General features: G+C 43.4%; 1 protein-coding gene across 3 annotated transcripts; it reads left to right on the top strand.

Moving 5' to 3' along the window:
• Positions 1–2,146: 2,146 nt before the first annotated feature.
• Positions 2,147–22,031, top strand: MYD88 (MYD88 innate immune signal transduction adaptor). 3 transcript variants are annotated; one of them, XM_040352785.1, is made up of 7 exons: positions 2,170–2,252; positions 4,856–4,978; positions 10,941–11,354; positions 12,054–12,173; positions 15,177–15,357; positions 16,274–16,365; positions 18,363–22,031. In XM_040352785.1, the coding sequence occupies exons 3-7, from the start codon at positions 11,042–11,044 to the stop codon at positions 18,512–18,514; spliced, it is 858 nt and encodes a 285-aa protein (XP_040208719.1). In that variant the 5' UTR covers positions 2,170–2,252; positions 4,856–4,978; positions 10,941–11,041; the 3' UTR covers positions 18,515–22,031. The 3 variants fall into 3 exon arrangements, with proteins under 3 accessions (XP_040208716.1, XP_040208719.1, XP_040208717.1); XM_040352783.1 differs by having other exon boundaries at positions 4,856–5,011; XM_040352782.1 differs by lacking the exon at positions 4,856–4,978 and having other exon boundaries at positions 2,147–2,252.
• Positions 22,032–22,494: the final 463 nt, after the last annotated feature.

Below are 22,494 nucleotides of genomic sequence, written 5' to 3'. Positions count from 1 at the left end.
GCACCGGGTGACACCCGCTAGAGGGGTGACACCATCCCGATTTAAAAAAAAAAAAAAAATTTTAGCTGACGTGGGGGGGGGGGGAGGCTCCCCCCCCGCGACTGCAGCGATGAGCGCCACGGAATCCGAGCGCCACGGTACAAGAGGAGGGGGGTTTCGGGGTGACAACGTAGCACCATCCATCCCCTCCTCTCACAGCCACGGGCTGTTAGCGGTGCTCGGCAGTCGGTACACAGGCACAGCCCCCTCCTCTCTGTTTGTGTGTATAGAGGGGGAGGGGCCGAGGGGACCTTCTGTCCATGTGCCGTGGCGCTGCCTGCGATGATCTGAGGTACTGAATGGGGAGGGGGTGTTTGCACCTGGGGGGATTTCACTGAAGGGGGGGGGTGTTTGCACTGAGGGGGGGGTTGTACTAAGGGGGTGATTGCACTGAGGGGGTTTTCACTAAGGGGGGTTTGCACTGGGGGGTTGCACCGAGGGGGTTTGCACTGAGGGGGGGATTTGCACTGAGGGGGGTTTGCACTAAGGGGGGGGGTGTCTGCACTGAAGGGGGTCTGTGTAACATGCAGGGGTCCAGAGGTGCAGGTGGCTGTGTAGTGTAAAAGGGTCCAGAGGTGCAGGGGGCTATGTGATGTTAAGGGGTGCAGAGGTGCAGGCGGCTGTGTAATGTAAAAGGGGTGCAGTGATGCAGGGTGCTGTGTAATGTAAAAGGGTCCAGAGATGCAGGGTGCTATTAGATGTAAAGGGGTCCAGTGATGCAGGGTGCTGTGTAATGTAAAGGGGTCCAGGGGTGCAGGGTGCTGTGTAATGTAAAGGGGTCCAGAGGTGCAGGGTGCTGTGTAATGTAAAGGGGTCCAGAGGTGCAGGGTGCTGTGTAATGTAAAGGGGTCCAGAGGTGCAGGGTGCTGTGTAATGTAAAGGGGTCCAGAGGTGCAGGGTGCTGTGTAATGTAAAGGGGTCCAGAGGTGCAGGGTGCTGTGTAATGTAAAGGGGTCCAGAGGTGCAGGGTGCTGTGTAATGTAAAGGGGTCCAGAGGTGCAGGGTGCTGTGTAATGTAAAGGGGTCCAGAGGTGCAGGGTGCTGTGTAATGTAAAGGGGTCCAGAGGTGCAGGGTGCTGTGTAATGTAAAGGGGTCCAGAGGTGCAGGGTGCTGTGTAATGTAAAGGGGTCCAGTGATGCAGGGGGCTGTGTAATGTAAAGGGGTCCAGTGATGCAGGGGGCTGTGTAATGTAAAGGGGTCCAGTGATGCAGGGTGCTGTGCAATGTAAAGTGGTCCAGAGGTGCAGTTGTGGAGAGGGGTACACAGTATTAACAAAAAGATATTGAAGGATGCAGGGGTATGCAGGGGGCACAGTGGGGTGTTTTTACATTTTAACGTGGGGGGTGCCTGATATTGGATCCGGCCCGGGTGCCAAATGCTCTAGGTACGCCCCTGGCCTATAGGCTCCTGAAATGTGAATTCCGGTTCTGGAGAAAGAGAGGTGGGGGGAGGGGACAAAGAAAAATGGAGAGAAAGAAGAAGGGATAGAACGAACAAGAAAGATGGATACGGAGAGAGAGAAAAGGGGAAGAAAGGAGAACAGAGAGCAAACAGTAGGGTAAAAAATATTTGAAAAATGTTATTGGGGGGGGGGGGGGTGAGATGGGGTGGTCGGAAACTGTTTTAATATCTACCTTAAATCACATTGCTAATTGTGTATTGTACTTATTTGGAGCCTAAATACTGACAATTGCACTTGAAATTATTATTTTTTTTACTTTTGGAAATGTCTGTAAAAACTTGGCTGTGCCAGTAAATGTTGGGTGTCGTGTCAGTAAGTTTCAATCTGGTCGGTTGACAACATTGCGGGGGAAGGTGCTGGCACTGATGCAGCACAGGCGTGGTCACAGCTCTATAGTAACACAAGACATCATTTCCCGCACATTGCTCAAACTTCTCCCCAACTTCCTGAAACTTCAGACTCTTCCACACACACAGAGGGAGGGGGGGGCATGCACATTTAATAAAACACTGCAGAGATTCCTGAATCTTTTGTATTACACCAAAAGCAGATTTCAATCCTGCACACCTATATATGAAGTCTAATAAACTGTTGTCAGCACAAACCAGCTTTATCCCTCCTTTAAAGTGGAAGTTCATTGTGTCCACCCCTCTGCTGATAATGGACGAGTCCCAGTCAGACCTGTTTCTCTCTACAGGCAGATCTCAGCTGGGGAGGAAGCAGAGAGGAAGAATTTATCTGGAGGGGGAGGTGAGTGAGCAGCTGGGATTAGGGGCAATATGTAATGACTGATGGGGTATATAGAGGAGCAACTATACAATGGGGGTGTCTGTGTTTTCTGGTTCTTTTTATTTTCTCTACAATAGTTTCAATTTGTGTCTTTCAGTTGTATTGATGTGAGATTTGTATCATTCGCAGTTATTAAAACAAATCTAGAGAAACTCGCTTTCCTCCATAGGAGGCCTGATGTATAAAACGGGTTTATGTGACAAGGGTGTGTAGTTGTGTAAACTTTATAAAAACTTCCTAAAGTATTGAATTGTTTGTAAACGTAGAAGGAAAAGGGGTGTTTTCGGTTTTATTACTTTATTTTGTTTATTATCTCCATTTTGAAGCTTGCCACACATTACAGTTTGATTGTACAATCTCCTTTTAGATCTACCAATGACTGTGTAGTGCAAGTGTCCCCGATTTGGGTACAAATTAATTGGATGGCTTAGCCTCGTATTACATAGTTTTGGTAAATCTAAAGTTGATCTTATAAAGATTGTATGATCAGATTGTAATGTTTATGGTGACCCCCTACACACAGATTTTTTTTTTTTAAACCCTTTAAAGCGGAGTTCCAGCCAAAAGTGTAAGCACAGCCGCAGCGAGATCACTCTGAATTTCGGCCCCCCTGCCGGACCATTTAGAAAGCGCAACATGCGCAGTAGGGAACCTATGTACCCTGAACGGCGGCAACACCTGAGAGCAGCTGGTGTGCCGACATTGCTGCATTCCAGGACAGGTAAGTGTCCAAATATTAAAGGTCAGCAGCTACAGTATGTGCTTCGCTTTATGTGCTCTTCACGTGACCACTGTGATTGGCTGTCACATGTTCAGGTGTTTGGCTCCCGATCTTTGCTAAAAACCAGGAACTGTCTGTGACAGCCAGGGGACAGGGCTGGGTGAGCGCTCTCAGCACAGAAGCTGTGGGCATCCGTGGACACGTATGTGCGGAATTATACCATTAGAGCCCACCCTCTTTGCTCTACGTAGGTGGCAAAAGATAAAAGTAGAACTGAAGGAAAACTTTGTATTTTTTTTTTTTTCTTAATTTCAGATAGTCGCCAGCCATAGATGGTGCAATTCTCTTTCCTTTCACCACGGGTTGCAGAAAAGAAAATTCGTTAATTTCCACATCAATACAGTTAGTGTTGATTGGGGTTGAACAGTCACCCCCCCACCCCCCCACCCCCCCTGTGAAGCTTTTGTGTTCTCTATGGGGGGAGCGTAGTGAGCAGTCTCTGTCGGTAGAATGCATTGATTATTGCCACCGGCTATAATCCCTTGAAAAATCTGACATGCTGTCTGTACCCAGGGAGATCGATTGATCAACTTGGATATATTCAGCCTGCCCATAGATGGTTTGAATCTTGTCCGGTCCCTGCTGAACCAGCCGAGATTCGAACTGTCTATGGCTTGCTTAAAGTGATTGTAAAGGATCAATTTTTTATTTTATTTTTTAAATAACAAATATGTCATACTTGCCTCCACTGTGCAGCTCGTTTTGCACAGAGTGGCCCCGATCCACTTGTTTTGGGGTCTCTCGGCGGCTGCTCCCCGCATTAGATAACGTGTCTGGGTGAAGCGCTCTCCCGAGGGGGTTACCATGCGGCCCCGGCACCCACGTCATTGAAACTAATTGACAGCAGCGGGTGCCAATGGCTGCGCTGCTATTAATCTATCCAATCAGGACACGAGATATGTATATATTTCTCTCTCATTTCTTTTAGTGGTTAGCACTTCTGCCTTGCAGCACTTGGCCCCCCAGAGTTTGTGTTTATAGAAAACAAAGTCTATTGAATTTCTTCATTCCTCTTAGTGATTAGCACTTCTGCAGAACTGGGTTCCTAGCAGGACACTGCATGGAGCTTGCAAGAATAGAGTGTAAATCCTTATACCAGGGAATTCTCTGACTTCCTCTTGTGGCTATGGGACAGGAAGTGAAAGGAAATCTCCCTGATGGAACACAGTTGGCAACCCTTATAACCCTCCCTTAAAGGGGTTGTAAACCCTCATGTTTTTTCACTGTAATGGCTATGGCTGGTGTGCTCGTCCCCGAGGAGAAGAAAACCGGGTTCAGGTAAGTAAAATGGGGGGCGCGGTGACCACAAGAAGTTTTTTCACCTTAATGCATAGGATCCATTACAGTGAAAAAACATGAGGGTTTACAACCCCTTTAAGGGAGGGTTATAAGGGTTGCCAACTGTGTTCCATCAGGGAGATTTCCTTTCACTTCCTGTCCCATAGCCACAAGAGGAAGTCAGAGAATTCCCTGGTATAAGGATTTCCACTCTATTCTTGCAAGCTCCATGCAGTGTCCCGCTAGCATTTGAACTGGGGAACCAAGTGCTGCAGAAGTGCTAATCACTAAGAGGAATGAAGAAATTAAATATACTTTGTTTTCTATAAACACAAACTCTGGGGGCCCAAGTGCTGCAAGGCAGAAGTGCTAACCACTAAAAGAAATTGGTGAGAAATATATACATATCCGGACTCGGTCTGCATGTCCCAGTGCTGTAAGGCAGAAGTGCTAACCACAAAGGCTACATTAACACAGAATATCGTTTTCCGCATTGTTCTTTCAGAGATAAACAACGACGGAGACATGACCGAGCAATACTAGCAAATACTCTGCAGGAAACTTACCAGGAAATAATAGAGAATATTCTATTGCAATAGCTAACACAGGGTATCAGCCTGGCAATCAGGTAAACCAACACTACAGCACAGAAACAAATAGGGTAAGCAGTACAGATAAACGGTAGAGCAGACGTCAAGGCATACACGTGGAGACGCATGAATGAGCAATACAAATAGCTAAACTAGACAACAGGTACATGTGGAAACTGTACAGGTGAACAAGCAGGAACAGAAGGCTCGCTAACCTATGTTTTTAGAGGCCATGATGCTTACTTGTCTTGTTATACCTGGCAAAATGCCTTATAAAGTGTAAGTAGTGGACTGGACAACCATTGCTCTTTGATGGAGAAGAGATGGTCGGGTGCATGCTGATACTGTATCAAGTATATAAATGTAAGTTAGATTTGATGCTGAGGATGTGAGGGCCATAGGCATGTTACCTGGACAAGCGTGTATCTTTCCATGACAGAGGAGACAGAACTAGTAGACTGACTTCATACGTTCCCTTTTATATTCCTTTTGTTCTGATTTTATGACACGCATACATAGTCAGGGAAAGAAGGATCTTCACAGGGTTTGAACTTGCAGATGACTTCTCTGATCCCGTGACGTACAGCCAGCCCAGCTCTAGTACTGTAATCGCAGATTAAGGGGTTGTAAAGGTAAAAAAAAAAAATCCTAAATAGCTTCCTTTACCTTAGTGCAGTCCTCCTTCAGTTACCTCATCCTTCGATTTTGCTTTTAAATGTCCTTATTTATTCTGAGAAATCCTCACTTCCTGTTCTTCTGTCTGTAACTACACACAGTAATGCAAGGCTTTTTCCCTGGTGTGGGGAAAGCCTCTTGAGGGGGCGAGCAGGAGAGTCAGGACGCTCTCTACTTTGCAGATAGAGAAAGGAGCTGTGTGTTAGTGGGCGTCCTGACACTCCTGCTCGCCCCCTCAAGAGGCGTTCTCTACACCACACTTGCATTACTGTGTGTAGTTACAGACAGAAGAACAGGAAGTGAGGATTTCTCAGAAGAAATAAGGACATTTAAAAGCAAAATGGAAGGATGAGGTAAATGAAGGAGGACTGCACTGAGGTAAAGGAAGCTATTTAGGGAAAGCACTTTTTCACCTTTACAACCCCCTTTAATATTTGTGCATTTCCTAGTTGAATTATTACTTCCTGGTAAAAAACGTTTCACTTGTCTATGTATGATGGTTTCTCACATTAGATTTGATCCGGAACATATCTGACAGTTGTCAGAGTTTGCCACAAAAGTGGCTTGGGTCTGTCCTACAATTTTTTTTTAGGATGTGTACAGTAAGGTTGTATGGGATTCTGTGAGCTCTCTAGCAGTGCTGCTTGAATTTATTGTACAGTATAGGTTTTCTCATGTTACATTACTAGCGATCGAGCAATTCTAGCAGGCAAACCTCCCACTCACAAGCCGGATAGAGCAAGTAATTAGAATACTGTCTTAGTATCTAATAGACAGAAGTGAGAGAGAATCTGCGGTTGAGTTTATAAAAAAAACTGCCCTGGAGTTTTTTAAAAAAAATGAAGTTTCACTTTAAAGCTAGACTGTGTGTGTTACCCCACCGCACACCCTTTACCACCCGCCCTCCACCCTACCTAATCCCTGTGTTAGTAAAAAAAAAAAAAAAGCAGAACAAAACTAAGCTAAAAGCCCCATGTACACTTGGTGCCAAGTCTTTTATCTTCTTGATATGTATCTACCTGGGTCTACCTGGGTGATGTGGATACTTCCTATTGGCTGTCAAGCACCAGGGTCCTCTCAGGCTCAGAATGGACTGGACTTTGAACATGTGTTTGGTCACCATCTGATATGTTTATCTATCTTCAGAGATAAGCTGTTGGCATAAGATTATAGAATGTTATCCAATTATGACTTAAATAATGTTTTATGTTTTTAATAATGTTTTACCCCAACATCCTGATATCTGTCTGTTAAAAAGTATCCTTTTTGTATTTCTTCCTTTTGTGTGCCAGTCCCCTTTATTTCCTAGTTTTAAATTGTCCACGCTAGGAATGAGAGCGCATCCTTCCCAGTGTGTCAGTTTTCTGGCTGTGCTGGGAGAACAGCCAGCCTTTCCCCCAATAATAAGATTTTTTTGCTGACACGCACCTCGCACAGCCATTTACTGGGAAGTTCAGTGTACTGCTGATCTCCACCCCTACCTCTCAAAGCCTCTATGCAGCTTTGGAAAAAAAAAATTAACATATGTAATGTATGTAATTATATGTAATGTGTGTGTGTGTATATATACTATATTTTCATGTATTAACACTGAAGAAATTACACTTTGCTACAATGTAAAGTAGGGTTGTCCCGATACCGATACTAGTATCCCGATACTAGTACTAGTACCGATACTAGTATCGGTATCGGGACCGATTCCGAGTATTTGCGGGAGTACTCGTACTCCCGCAAATACCCCCGATACCAAAATAGAATACTTCCCCCCGCCGTCGCCACCGCCGAACGAATCCTGCCGCATCCCGCCGCATCCCCGTTTGGTTAATACGGGCGGGGAACATTACAGCATTCATTTGAATAGCTGTAGTCTTTCCCGCCGCGCCGCGTATAGACACTACCCCTTGCTCGGGTGTACTGTCCAATCCCGAGCAAGGGGGAGTGTCTATACGCAGCACGGCGCGAGAGACTACAGCTATTCAAAGCTGTAATGTTCCCCGCGCGTATTAACCAAGCGGGGATGCGGCGCGGTAGCATGTACGGTAAGGGGGACATGGCTGCTTTTTGGGGGGGGGGGACATGGCTGGATATGGGGAGGACATGGCTGCATATGGGGGGACATGGCTGCATATGGGGGGACATGGCTGCATATGGGGGAGGACATGGCTGCATATGGGGGAGGACATGGCTGGATATGGGGGGGACATGGCTGCATTTGTGGGGGGACATGGCTGCATTTGGGGTCACATTTAAAAAAAGTATCGGTATTCGGTATCGGCAAGTACTTGAAAAAAAGTATCGGTACTCGTACTCAGTCCTAAAAAAGTGGTATTGGGACAACCCTAATGTAAAGTAATGAGTATAAAAGTGTAAATTTGCTGTCCCCTCAAAATAACTCGACACACAGCCAATAATGTATAAACCGCTGCCAACAAAAGTGAGTACACCCTAGGTAAAAATGTCCAACTTGGACCCAAAGTGTCAATATTTTGTGTGGCCACCATTATTATCCAGCACTGCCTTAACCCTCTTGGGCATGGAGTTCACCAGAACTTCACAGGTTGCCACTGGAGTCCTCTTCCATTCCTCCATGATGACACCACAGAGCTGGTGGATGTTGGAGACCTTGTGCTCCTCCACCTTCTGTTTTGAGGATGCCCTACAGATGCTCAATAGGGTTTAGGTCTGTAGAAATGCTTAGCCAGTCCATCACCTTTACCCTCAGCTTCTTTAGCAAGGCAGTGGTCTTCTTGGAGGTGTGATTGGGGTCGTTGTCATGTTGGAATACTGCCCTGCTGCCCAGTCTGCCAAGGGAGGGGATATTGCTCTGCTTCAGTATGTCGCAGTACATTGGTATTTATGGTTCCCTCAATGAAATGTAGCTCCCCAGTGCTGGCAGCACTCATACATCCCAAGACCATGACAATCTCACCACCATAAGAAGAAAGTTGGATTGAGGGATGGTGGCGCTGCTTATGCTGGTTGTTAAATGTCCAAAAGATATCCTATGTGTCGCAAAATATTTGTAGGGGAGCTTCAGTTACTAGGAGAGACCAATGGGAATGGGTCTCCTAGGCCCGCACGTTATTGTGTCCAAAAGTCCAGGTGCTACCCCCGATTAATGCTTTTAATCAACACTGGTGACCCAATGGTATATTGGTTCTTCCAGTGAGAATAATGTATATATATCCAGAGGGTGAGAGGGCAGCCTTTAAATTAAAATTTTTTTCTTTTTTTATCAGAAAAAAATTTTAATTTAAAGGCTGCCCTCTCACCCTCTGGATATATATACATTATTCTCACTGGAAGAACCAATATACCATTGGGTCACCAGTGTTGATTAAAAGCATTAATCGGGGGTAGCACCTGGACGTTTGGACACAATAACGTGCGGGCCTAGGAGACCCATTCCCATTGGTCTCTCCTAGTAACTGAAGCTCCCCTACAAATATTTTGCGACACATAGGATATCTTTTGGACATTTAACAACCAGCATAAGCAGCGCCACCATCCCTCAATCCAACTTTCTGCTATTTCCAGGTCTCTCTGAGGCCTGTCAGGGAGGCAGCAGCTTATTATTATTTATTCCTAAGCGCGGATCCCTTCTCCTTATTAATCTCACCACCATGTTGACTGTAGGCAAGACAAACTTGTCTTTGTACTCCTCACCTGGCTGCCACCACACACGCTTGACACCATCTGATCAAAATAAGTTTATCTTGGTCTCATCAGACCACTGGACTTGGTTCCGGTAATCCATGTCCTTAATCTGCCTGTCTTCGTAAACTGTTTGCAGGCTTTGTTGTGCATCATCTTTAGAAGAGGCTTCCTTCTGGGACCACAGCCATCCAGACCAATTTGATGCCGTATGGTCTGAGCACTGACAAGCTAACCCCCCTGCCCCTTTAATCTCTGTAGCAAAGCTGGCAGCTCATATACACCTATTTCCCAAAGACAACCTCTGGATATGATGCTGAGCATGTGCACTCAACTTCTTTCGTCAACCATAGCGAGGCCTGTTCTGAGTGGAACATGTCCTGTTAAACTGCTGTATGGTCTTGGCCACCATGCTGCAGTTTCAGGGTCTTGGCAATCTTCTAATAGCCTACACCATCTTTATGTAGAGCAACAATTCTTTTTTTTCAGATCCTCAGAGTTCTTTTGACATGAGGTACAATGTTGAACTTCTAGTGACCAGTATGAGAGAGTGAGAGCAATAACACCAAATTTAACACGCCTGCTCTCCATTCACACCTGAGACCTTGTAACACTAACAAGTCACACCGTGGAGGGAAAATGGCTAATTGGACATTTTCACTTTTGTTGCCAGCGGTTTAGACATTAATAGTTGGGTGTTGAGTTATTTTGAGGGCACAGCAAATGTGCACTGTTAATCAAGCTGTACACTCACTACTTTACATTGTAGCAAAGTGTAATTTCTTCAGAGCCCATTCACACAGGGGCGGCGCGACTTTGGGGGCGACTCAACAAGGCGTCCTGAAGACGACTTCAGAGGCGACTTGCAAAATGACTTCTGTATAGAAGTCAATGTGAGTCGCCCCCCAAAGTCGTACAAGAACCTTTTTTTAAGTCGGAGCGACTTGCGTCGCTCCTATTAGAATGGTTCTATTGAATAGAGCGGGACGCGGCTTGTCAGGCGGCTGTCGCCCTGACGAGTCTCCCCTGTGTGAATGAGCTCTCAGTGTTAATACATGAAAAGGGGGAAAATCGTGTGTGCGTGTTATACGCTGATATAGGCTGCCACTGAGGGGGAGGAGGGGAAGACTGCTGCCGAAATAGAGCTGGATCTCCTGTGTACTCGGCTCTGTTAGCAGTCGCGCTCAGTACTGCCCCCTGGATGGCTCCTAGCATTGATGTCCCGGCGTTATGTCCATCATAGGATCCGGGCCAAGGGGCGTGACTGGGCGTGATGCCGAGCCGAGTACACAGGAGATCCGACTCTGTTTTCGGCAAGGCTGCAGTGAGGAGCAATGCTGCAGATAGTCACTGATCAGGCTGCAGATGGGCACAGATCAGGCTGCATCGATGCTCACTGACCATTATTTTGCTTTCAAGTTTTTTTCCTGAAACTTCCCTCTTAAATTGGGGTGCGTGTTATACACCCAAAAAAATACGGTATATAATATTATCCCTTTTTTTTTTTTTGTACAAAATGTACCTTTCATTTCTATTTTAAACTCCAGTGGGTTGTTTTACAAGACAAGCGTTCACATATACTTTAAGGTATCTCTTGCATTGGTGGCCTGCATTGTACATTCTGAATGAAAAAAAGTTTTACAATATTCTTGTCTCTCCCATGTTTTCTAGGTATAAAATAATATGGCGCAAGTTTTTAGGGGGCATTGAAGTGCAGGCTGAAGACGCCAGGCTTTTTCAAAAGGATTTCTAGCTGTTCTGAGGGTGGAAATATGGCTACATTAAGTCCAGATGGACTGGACTATAACTCATTTCCACTTATTGCTCTGAACTACACTACCAGGCATAAGTTGTCATTATATTTGAACCCTGATGCAGTGACAGCTTCCAACTGGACCATTCTTGCAGAAGAAATGGGTTATAACTATCTAGAGATAAAGAATTTTGTGAGATTTCCTGATCCAACCACCTCACTTCTGGATGACTGGCAGAAAAAACATTCAAACGCAACTGTTGGAGGACTACTGAACCTTCTGCAGAAGATTGAAAGGGATGATATTCTCACAGATGTCACTCCTTTAATAGGTATGTTGGCTTCATACCATGTTCACTAATTTTTCAGCTGAAAACACATTAAAGGGGAAGTAGGGCCGATTCTGCCCATGATTCCTAATCACCATAATATATTTTCGTTCAGCCCGCTGGATTGTTAAAGTTACAGGGTCATCATAATTGTTAAGCATCTAGCATCAGGAGGTCCGCAATAGCATGATATTTTTCCTCCTTAACAGGTCAAGTCCTATGCATTTTGACGTGGAGCTCCACTAGGGCTGGGGAAAAAATCTATTTGAATCTAGAATTGAGAGGTCAAATCGATTCAGATTTTCAGCAAATCGATTATTTATTTTTCACCAGGACCGGCGCTGACACCTGCGGGCAGGAGTTTTTAGACGAGGCCGCGGCTTCGGCCTAGTCCGCGAGGCCGGATGCCGCGGACTAGGCAGAAGCCGCGGCCCTGCCTACAAACTCCTGCCCGCAGCTCTTTAGGAACGGTGCGGTGTCCATAAAAAAAAAACTCTATTTGTATCGTGATTCGAGTTTCTTTTTTTTAAATCGCAGATTATTATTTTTTTAATTGCCCAGCTCTAAGCTCTACTACTGGTTACAAGACAATATGGGTGATAGACCAGCTAAGCCAGAATATTATTATTTTTTATGGAAATCTTGTTATTGTTTCCTTTTTATGTCCACTCTGCAATGGAGTCTTATTGTTTTATATTCTAGATAAAGATTGTCAGAAGTATTTAAGAAAGACCAAAGATTCAAGCAAGTCGCCACCGTTACAAGTTGAAACCGTGGATAGCAGTGAGGGAAAGTGCATCACCACACATGATGACCCTTCAGGTATACAGCTATGGCGGGGTGCTTTGTCATGAAAACCGTTTGATTCGAATGTATTACCACAGTAATAACCCACCCTTCACCACTGCCTTCAAAGCCTATTGTTAAAAAGGTGTATGCTTTTCGCCAAGGAACCTAACACAATATGGAAAAATGGTTCTGAGATGATATCTCTCCTTTCTGAGCAAGTTTCTAAAAACCTAGGGCACTGTGAGGAGAACAATGTAAAACCTCTTTTGTGCAGGCAGTAAGGGGTCAATAAAAACAGGCTATCTGCGTATTTAGTACTGTCCCGAACATGGTAGACAGAGGGGTTGGTACATCCCAACCATGGTAGACGGAGGGATTGGTACATATGCAACGGCAAATTTATCCTAGCTGGTCTATTTCAAAAGGTGGTACCAACTGTCAGACCTGGCATACTTGCCTATTGGAGGTTGATGGTACCGTCATGCAACCACCAGCCAAACACATGGCTCAATGTTGTGGCATGATGATACAAGATCCTCCTTGGGATTGGAAAAAAAAAAAAGGACAAAGACAGATAAACTCTTACATCATATTTAATTTTTATTTTTTTTATTTTTTTTAAGCTGTTTTAGTTTCCATAAAGTCCAACCTAGCCAGGACACAATTATAAAAAGGGAAAACTGTCAGGATCACACAGGATCCAATGTCAAGAAAGCAACAGATGCAAGTAAAAACACACGCACCATACTTGCCCTCACCCTCCCCAATGCATAAAAGGCATATAATATACGCTCGATGAAGGGCAACATGCAGGAATAAACTACATCCAAGGAAATGACATCAGATCTTTGTGCTGTAGGGGAATCCATCCACAATTTCCTGATCTCTTGGCATTTATTGGGGCAGGCTCTGCCAGTGTATATTATTTTTAAATCTGGGCAGCTCGGTGTTAATCAAGCACAAAACTACTTTTACATCTGTAAAGGGTCAGCCAGCCTATGCTAATATTCTAGTGTTTGGTAGATGCTGGAGAGTTAGGCCCCATGCACACGAGAAGCAAATGCAAACACATGTAAACTCAAGTTTTCAAAGGCAAAAAACGGCGTTTAAAACGCCTGTTTTTGCCGCGAATTTTGCAGCGTTTTGCCGCGTTTAGCTGCGTTTTACCGCGTTTGCGGCTATCAGCTTTTACAACAAAGACATTGCAGACCCTCCCAAAGCTTTGAAACGCAAAAACTTTTGCGTCTGAACCCAAAATTTTGCTTCTGAAAAAACGAGCCTAAACCCAACTGCTTTAAAACGCAAAAAAACTTGAATGTATGCATGGACACATAGGATAACATTAAATGTGTTCAGGGGCAGTTGAAAAAAATGCCCAAATGCCTCTGAACTCGAGTTTACCAGCGTCTCGTGTGCATGGGGCCTTTAACGTGGAACTGAACTCAAAGGTAAAGATTTGCTATATTAGAGAAAAAAATGTTGTGCCTAAGAAATCTGCCTTTATTTGAAAATCCTTAAAAAAAAAAAAAAAAAGGAAGTGCACTTCCTTGTATGTGAGTGTACCTAGGCACTCCTGTGCCAACAGCCTCATAACTGCAGTGTGAGATGTAAACTAATGCTGCCCTGCCTGACCGCTAATCTCAGGAGATTTGGGGTGATATCACTACTGGTACTGCTCATTGTTCTCCTTGCTCTGACAACCTGTCCCCACCAAGATAGCCAGCTCCGCAGAGAGAGAGAATGAACAACAAGGTGAAGTAAGCTAGTAATGGAGAAAAATCAGCTGCAGGAAGACTACGGGTAAAAACTGGTGACTAATCCTTTTCCATCCGCCTACGTTTTTTAAACATGGCTTCTGGAATTAGTGTCACTAAACCTACATCATAAAAAACAATCAATAAATGGTATATTACATGCTGTTCATACTCGCTCAATCACTATGAGATTTGTTTCCTGTATTCTGCATAACATCTGTCTGATCCTGCTCTCTATCTCCACCTTCTGTTCATGTCCCCAATTCAGTTAGGGATTTTTCAGCTGTGGTGGCAACTCTGCACATGCTCGGTTTTCAGTGAGTTTCTATGCTGATAATTTCCGCCCTATTACATCTGAGCAGCCTATGTGACTATAGAGTCACACATGTGGTCGTATACATAGTGGTAAATGACAGCCCACTCCTTCCCTCCTCCTCCATGCCCACTAACCCGCTAAACGCAATGGAGGTGGGATATTACGTGTAGATTGATGGAGGCTTCACCTCCCTCCTATTCTAAGACGCAGACTGGAGGGGATTAACGCAGCCTGTGGCTGACAGAAGTCTACTCACACTATGTTATTGCCAAAAAAATAATAAAGATTTGATTTCAAATCTTCCTGCATTGGGACACACATTATAACGTTATGACAATCTGGTGAAGGGAGTATGGTCGCAGGCTCTTTGCCTTTTTTCTTAATTTGGAATAAAGCTGGTGGATATAATCCTGTCTGTGTGTGATGGGTGCAGTGGCCGAGCAGAAGGCAAGGCTGAGTCTGTGATTTTATCAGGCTCAATATTTCTGAGCTGTACCGAGGATGGAATTTCTCTTATGGACATTGGTGCTAGCTGCCTCCTGCAACAAATGTATGTACCTGTTCCTGATGGTTACATGAATCTGTCTCAAGCACCAACATTTGTGGTGTGAGTGTACATGAAATTCTAAAAAATGCCAATGGCAATCTTTATGAATTCCATCAATGTTCTTTTTACTCTTTTTTTGGATGAAGGTGACAAAGACACTGCAATTTTGGCAACATCAACAGTTTTTTTTTCTGTACTTGCTGAAAACCGTCATAGAATGAAAGGTGAAAATGAATGCAGCCACCACATCTTAGAACTAAAAAGCTGAAATATAAATTACATTTTTGTTTTTGGGTTTAAGTATACTTGCACCTTTTGGTTCGGTTATGTAGCATTTTTATACACTGATTTTCCTCTTTTGCTATCCTGTTTTCAAGCTGCAGAGACCACTGTGCTTATGTTTTAATGTTCACCTGCAGGACATCTGCCCGAGCTGTTTGATGCATTCATCTGCTACTGTGCCCAGGATATAAGCTTCGTACAGGAAATGATCATTAAACTGGAGCAGACGGACCATAACCTGAAGTTGTGTGTGTTTGATAGAGACGTCCTCCCTGGCACATGCCTGTGGTCTATAACAAGTGAACTTATTGAAAACAGGTATGTAAATATAGGACTGCGAAGATCATTGTGACAATAGATGACGTATAAGGAGAGTATTTGCTTTCTTATAGCTATTACGCTTTATGCTTTTTACTTTTAAAGTGTATCTTTAAGCAAAACCCTTTTAGTCGTGGCTAGAGCATGGGAGTTGAAGCCTCTGTCAAGTTTTTATTACAGTTTTTGTCCCTATGGGAATTGCACCAGTCTATCTGTACTGGTGACCATTGTCACTAAGGAAAATCCAACATTGTAGAGCTGTCCACATAACAAGAGGTAAGGAGAAATCGAAAATCAAAGTTCTCAATCTCAAAGTGCGTCTGGAACGGGAGATTAATGGAAATTTCCACAATGGTACACAGACAGACATGAGGAAAAAACTTCCATGTTCTATACACTTAAAAAACAAAAAACCTGCAAATGTAGCTTTTTCTTTCATTTTAATGGAGCTAGGCTTTACATTTTTTCCAGGAAGCAATTAATTACAATTTTAGGATGGTTGGTTTGTAGACTGGTTCTGGTGTATGAGACAGACGAGTTAGTCTATTTTTAGTTCTTGTTACTTCTTGATGACCGGCGTCTTCTATTATCCCTTGAGGCCCTGCGTCAGTAAATATTTTGCCGCCTTTGTGTGAAACGTGTCTTTTCAGTCTTTCATTGCTGTCATTCCATTCGTCATGGTGGATTAGAGAAACTGATCTGGTATGTAATGGAACTAGAGAAGCAAATGTTCTAGACGCAATATATATGGGTTATATGGCTATATGGGTCCCTGGAATCTAGGTTCCCAGGTATTTCCTCAGTTATATTGGATAGTATCGGATGTTCTATAGTTTAGGCTGATGGACAATATAAGTATAATTTTTTTAAAATGTTTTAAATATAACTTTTAAATGATTTATTGCTTATGTTGCAGGTGTAGGAAGATGGTGGTGGTTATATCTGATGATTATCTAGACAGCAATGAGTGTGATTTCCAGACAAAATTTGCTCTCAGTCTTGGACCAGGTATGTGTTAAAAAAAATATGTAATAATGAGAAGGTGCAGGATCTCCCCTTTTCTGAGTAAATTCTTGTCTTAGCCCCTATTTATCTCCGCGCACCATTTCTTAATGACACCCCCCAGCCACCACTCAGTGCTGCCCCTTTTGGAGAATACAACGCCAAGTATCATTTTGTGATGCTAAGTAATTTGTATGGAATTTGGCAATGATAACAATAAAATAAGTAAAATAGGACCCTTCCCAGCAACAATAGATTTCCCCAGCAACAATTGTATTGTTCAGTTGTTTAGTCATGTCCAACTCTTTGACCTCATTGATCATGGCGCACCAGGCTTTTCTGTCCTCCACTGCCTCCCGGAGCTTGCAGTTTACAGTGCTCAGTTATGAATGGAAGAAGTCGGTGACTCTGTCCATTCAGAAAACATAGGAGCCGATAAATTACAGATTTACCGGGTCCTTCCTCCGCTCTCCATCCTGACAGATCTAGGACACGGAGGGGGACCGGAGGAGCACGGAGAAGGACACCGGGGGCAGTCAGGGGTGATCGCTGCTGGCAGTTACAAGCACCGATCTCCCTGTATACCTTTCAATAAAGCGGCTGAAAGCCGCAGGAGGAAAGGAGGAGAAGCAGCTGTCGGCTGCTTTTATTAAAAGGTATTCAGGGAGATCCCTGTTTGTAGCTGCCCACACCGATCATCCCTGACTGTCCAGGTATAGGGTCAAGAATCGGAGCATTTGCACAAGTACTCGTGCAAATGCTCGGTATCGGTGCAACCCTACTATCTATCCATCTTGTTTTCTGTCATCTTCTTTTTCGTCCTTGTTTCCTATCATCGGAGTATTTTCCAATGAGTCCTTTCTTCGCATTATTTGGCCAAAGTATTTGAGTTTCAGCTTCAAGATACATCTTTCCAGTGAATATTCAGGGTTGATTTCCTTCAGGATTGACTGGTTTGAACTTCTTGCTGTCCAAGGGACATTTTTCAACAGTCTTCTCCAACACCATAGTTCAAAAGCATCAATTCTTCGAAGTTCAGTCTTCCTTATGGTCCAGCTTTTACAGCCATAGGTTGCTACTGGGCATACCATAGCTTTGACTATACGACACTTTGACGGTAGGGTGATGTCTCTGCTTTTTATAATGTTGTCTAGCTTTGCCAGTGCTTTCCTCCAAAGAAGCAAGCGTCTCCGTCTGCCGTGATCTTGGAGCCTTGGCAGATAAAATCTGTCACTGTTTCCATTTTTTCTCCTTCTATTTGATAAGGAGTGATGGGACTGGTTGCTATACACTTAGTTTTCATAATGTTCAATTTCAGACCAGCTTTTGCGCTCTCCTCTTTCGCTTTCATCAAGAGACTCTTTAGTTCTTCACTCTCTGCCATTAGTGTGGTATCGTCTGCTATTCTCAGGTTGTTGATATGTCTCCCTGCGATTTTGATGCCGGCTTGTGATTCGTCGATCCTGGCATTTCGTGTGATGTACTCTGCATATAAGTTAAATAAGTAGGGTGACAACATACATCCTTGCCGCAGTCCTTTTCTCAATTTTAATCGGTCAATTGTTCCATGTCCAGCAACAATGAACCCCTGCAAAAACATACCACCCCAGCAACAATAGATCTTGAGTATCGACAACAGATCTCCCAGCAGCAAGCATCAATAGACCCCTCCCTCAATAGCACATCATTTCCAGCAACATTTGACCACTCCAGCAACAATAAACCTCCATGCAAAAATAGATCCCCAGCAGACAGCATCAACCAATCTTTCAGCACTCCTTGCCATTACATACAGTACATTCAGTACTGCGTTCCCGTTGGGTGGGAAAAAGCCCTGAATATATTCTATTTCTGTTTGTGGAAGCTGTTGGATGTGATATAGATTTTGTTGAACATGGTGAACATCCATGAATATTTCATTAATGACTTCAGCAAAATGCAATGGTGCTGGTAGATTGGTTTTGCTGGAAAATGTATCTTGTTTGTATTTTTTCCTTGTGCAGGTGCTCGAGAGAGAAGACTAATTCCAGTGAAGTACAAACCCATGAAGAGACAGTTTCCCAGCATCCTCCGGTTCATTACAGTGTGTGATTACACAAATCCTCATATTCAAGGATGGTTTTGGGACAGGCTCGCCAAGGCTCTAAAGAAATGAGCAGTAAAGTCTTGAGCCTTCTAATGCTTCTTTGGGCTCAACTGGGTGATCTCAGGGATCCTTTCATTCCTAGCTTTCCCTGCTTCCTCTTCTTATGAGGAGCTGCTTTATCAGGTCAAGTTCTTAAACACAGGTATATGTGTATATGCAGAGTGGTACAATTGCTGTGGTACTGCCATGAATGTTCTATATAACGCCATGGCCTTAGTTAACCACATACTTTAATGAGCAGTGGTGTGGCAAGCAATCAGAAGCCTATTTGGCAGTGAAATTGTGTTTCCTTTTTGGCTACTACTGGGAATTGTGTTCCTTTTTGCTATTGCAGTGTACTGCAAGGCCTAATGTTAGGTTTATCTGCTATATAATTTGCAGTTCCTATTGTAAATTGTCAAAGGAGGAATTTTTCACACAATTGCATGATAGTGTTAATATTTCAAGTGACCCTGTTGGTCATATTTAAAGCGGTAGTAAAATTGCATCCTTTAAAAAAAAAAAAAAAAAAAACCTGCAACACAATGGCATATTATGCATACTAGCACATTATGAAATACTTGCCTTAGAACGAAGCCATCCAGCTGCGCGCTGTCACTGCTGACAGGGCTTCCGTCTACACCCAGTCTTTGGGGTTCATGTGCTCCAGCCATCTGACTGGCCAAACCGTGATTATATCGCTCCTGCGCATGCATGGGAGTCACGGCCGTGACACGGAGCTCTGAAGGGACAGCACAGGTATCCTGTCCCCTCAGAGCGTGTGCGCTGGTGACATCACAGTGTGAATATCTCCTAAACGGTGCATGTTTAGAAGATATTCACTGTAACTACAGGTAAGTCTTATTATAGGAAATTTAGAAAAAAGTTTACTACCGCTTTAATGAGGCTTGTCAAATGCCCTGTGTGTGCATTGTTTTTCTATTTGAGGGAGGCTGTAGGCGGATCTGGATTCCAGATCATTTCTGTGATCCTGTGAAAGAAAATGCACCAACCCTCACCCCCTCCTAAGTATGCAATTTTTGGACAGGGGGGACAGTAAGCCCAAGATCAAAGGGTGCGTCACCACAAAGGTATTCATGGGGCAACATTGGTATCTGCTCATAGGCAAGGTGTATATTTCTCAGACAGATGTCTTTTTAAATTCTGGCTTATTTTGATGCTCAAGGGGCAATCCTGGATCTGTTGGTGCACCAGTGCTGGAAATTACATTTACTTGGCTTTATAACAACTCTTTGCAGCCACTTTCAACCTCTGGGTACTCCATATAAGCAAGTGTTGCCATACTAGTTGGCGGACAACTGTAAATTACTGCCATTGCAATACTCCAGAAAGCCTTCCCCATTTTTTTTAATGAAGCTGACAGATGAATACATGTGCCAAGATATGCTCAGACCTTAGATATCATGGTGGTCCTGCTGTTTAACAAACTCTGATTTGGGAATTCTTATGTTTTGGAATAATGCCTAATTTACTAATCTACATGCAATCCCCGTTCTTGAATAAAAAAATAACTATACACCTTTCTTAAGGTATGGCATGTTATTAACTATATGCTAGGAAATTTTTGACTTTTTATGTGTACGTTTTAGTACTACAATTCTGTCCTCATCCATTGCAAACTCCTTGTCGAATGCACCAGGACCAAACTTTTAATATAGCTAATAAATGCTAATTGTAATACACATCGTGCTTGCACCTCTATTAAATCGTATCCATATGTCCGCTAAATGCCACCATAAAAAAAACATTTATTGGTTAAAAATAAAATATTGGGTTCCGTCATACACTGGTGTGAGCTCTATGGATAGATTGCAGATGCATCGATGAATAAATAAAGCATATGTGCTTTAATCATGTACCGTTCTGGGACCCAATTTATTTTTTATTTTATTTTTTAACTGAAAGGCTGTCCCTTTCCAAACATTCAACCCCACTTTCTCCCACTTAACAGTTTTTCTCCTATTTTCCTCTCTCCCTTCTTCTCTTATATTCTCCTTCAATCATGTTTTGTTTTTCTATTCTGATTCCCTGTAAGTTCCTCCTGTACTCTCATTGTCTGTGTACTGCCTTCTTCTAAAATACCCTGAATTATCAAATCATAACAGAAGGGCTGCCTGACTTACAGAAACCTGACCCCATGCAAAAATACTGTTCTGATGTTTTTATCACAGGAATAACTTAGTTTCAATCATTAAGACCCCTTTCACACTGAAGGCATTTTGGCGCCAAAAATAGTGCCTTTAAAGCACCTGAAAAGCGCCTCTCAAGCCTCCCCAGTGTGAAAGCCCGAGTGCTTTCACACTGGGGCGGTGCTCTTGCAGGACGAGAAAGAAAAGTCTTGCAAGCAGCATCTTTGGGGCGGTGAGAGAGCGGTGTATTCATCACTCTACTCATTGAAATAAATGGGCAGCGCTGGCAAAGCTCCTCAGCAGCGCCCCAACATGGCGCTATTAACCCTTTCGTCAGCCGCTAGCGGGGGTTAAAAGCACCCCGATATCAGCAGGATAATGCCGTTATAACACGGTAAAGCACTGCTAAATCTAACAGCGCTTTACCGCTAACGCCCGCACCGTCCCAGTGTGAGAAGGGGTCTCTTTCCTATATCTTTTCTGTATATGTCAGAGTTCTTTTAGAGTCGCCTTATGCATTTTTTTGTGTGTGTTGAACGCCCAGTATGTTCTTGCTATTTTCTAGAATTGATTTGAGATTATATACATATTCAGAGGTGACTGTCTTGTTTTTTTATTTTTTTGCTCTTTTTCTGAATGTTAATGCATTTAAATTAAAATGCATGTCTTTTAGAGTTCTGTGGAAACCCCAAAGCCCATGGCACGCTATTGTACAAACAGACACTTTGGTTTCAAAGTCAGACGGCTGGTCAACCTTTTTTTGTTGACTTTACTTTTAATTATTCGAGGTGTCCATCCATGCTGTAAACCTAGGGGGAAGGTGGAAAGGGCTACTGCAGAATTTAGGTTAGGATACCTACATGGTTCTCTTTTTATATTGACTTTCAATTTATACACTATATTTACAACAGATTAGCTTTGAAATGTGCTATTTTATATTCAGCATTTATTTTATATTAAGATGTATTCGCACAAATCACTGAAAGACTAATTTCCCTGTTTAAAAGCACAAAAACATGTATTTTTTTAATTAGCTTGTTCTGTTTCAAATGGTTTACAGCAAAGCTTTTGGTAATAACAAAAAAAATGAAGTTGGGTAGTCTTAATGCTATAAAGTATGAAATAGAATTGGGTGTTTCAAGAAAGAGCAGACAAAGAACATCAGGTAAAAAAGAAAGGGGGAAAATTAGGAAGGTAGTGGAAGGGCATATTCCAGTACAAAATGAAAATTGATCATTCATGATAATCTGTGTACAGAGGCATCACTTATATTCTTGTATTGAGGAATGTCTTTATGTGTTCTGTGTAAACTATCTGAGCTTGTGGGACTTTTTTTTTTCTTTTATTCAACATTAATATACTGTTTTGTATTAAAAAAATAAAATGATTGTACTATATTATGGAAAGATCATTTTTTTGTTCACTTTCTTATATGTAACAAGCGAATGGGTTAAAAGAAAACGTGGTTGTTTTTTTTTTTTTGCAGTTTCTTACTTACCTAAGTGGCAAGCCGCCGCCTCTGCACTGAGAACCGAGCGATCGAACACCGTCAATGGTTCAGTTCTCCCAGGCAGAGAACTGCTGACTGTCAATCAGCAGCTCTTCGCTCTGCAACCCATCCCCCCCCCCCGTGCATGCTAACTGGAGCGCTGAGCTGGGACAGGGAGCAACCATCTCGGGCTCGCTGAGAGGCTGAGGCAGGTATCGGTCCAGGCACCTGGCGGATCCAGACTCTATTGTTGTGATGACGCAGTGCCTGGACTGATTCCTGTGACGTCAGCAGAAAACAGACCTCTGCTGAAAACGGGTCACAGGAGTGCAAAACAAATTGCACTTCTTTGACCCATAGGAGAGGCCCAG

This window comes from Rana temporaria, chromosome 5 (genome assembly GCF_905171775.1).
Source record: "Rana temporaria chromosome 5, aRanTem1.1, whole genome shotgun sequence".
Taxonomy (NCBI): domain Eukaryota; kingdom Metazoa; phylum Chordata; class Amphibia; order Anura; family Ranidae; genus Rana; species Rana temporaria.
This window is presented reverse-complemented; position numbering and strand designations above follow the sequence as displayed.

Excerpts from the sequence above, each read along its gene's own strand:
- MYD88 (XM_040352782.1), top strand. The coding sequence starts at position 11,042 with ATGGCTACATTAAGTCCAGATGGACTGGACTATAACTCATTTCCACTT. Across the intron at positions 15,358-16,273 it reads AGTGAACTTATTGAAAACAG|GTGTAGGAAGATGGTGGTGG; the intron begins GTATGTAAATAT and ends CTTATGTTGCAG. Across the intron at positions 16,366-18,362 it reads TGCTCTCAGTCTTGGACCAG|GTGCTCGAGAGAGAAGACTA; the intron begins GTATGTGTTAAA and ends TTCCTTGTGCAG.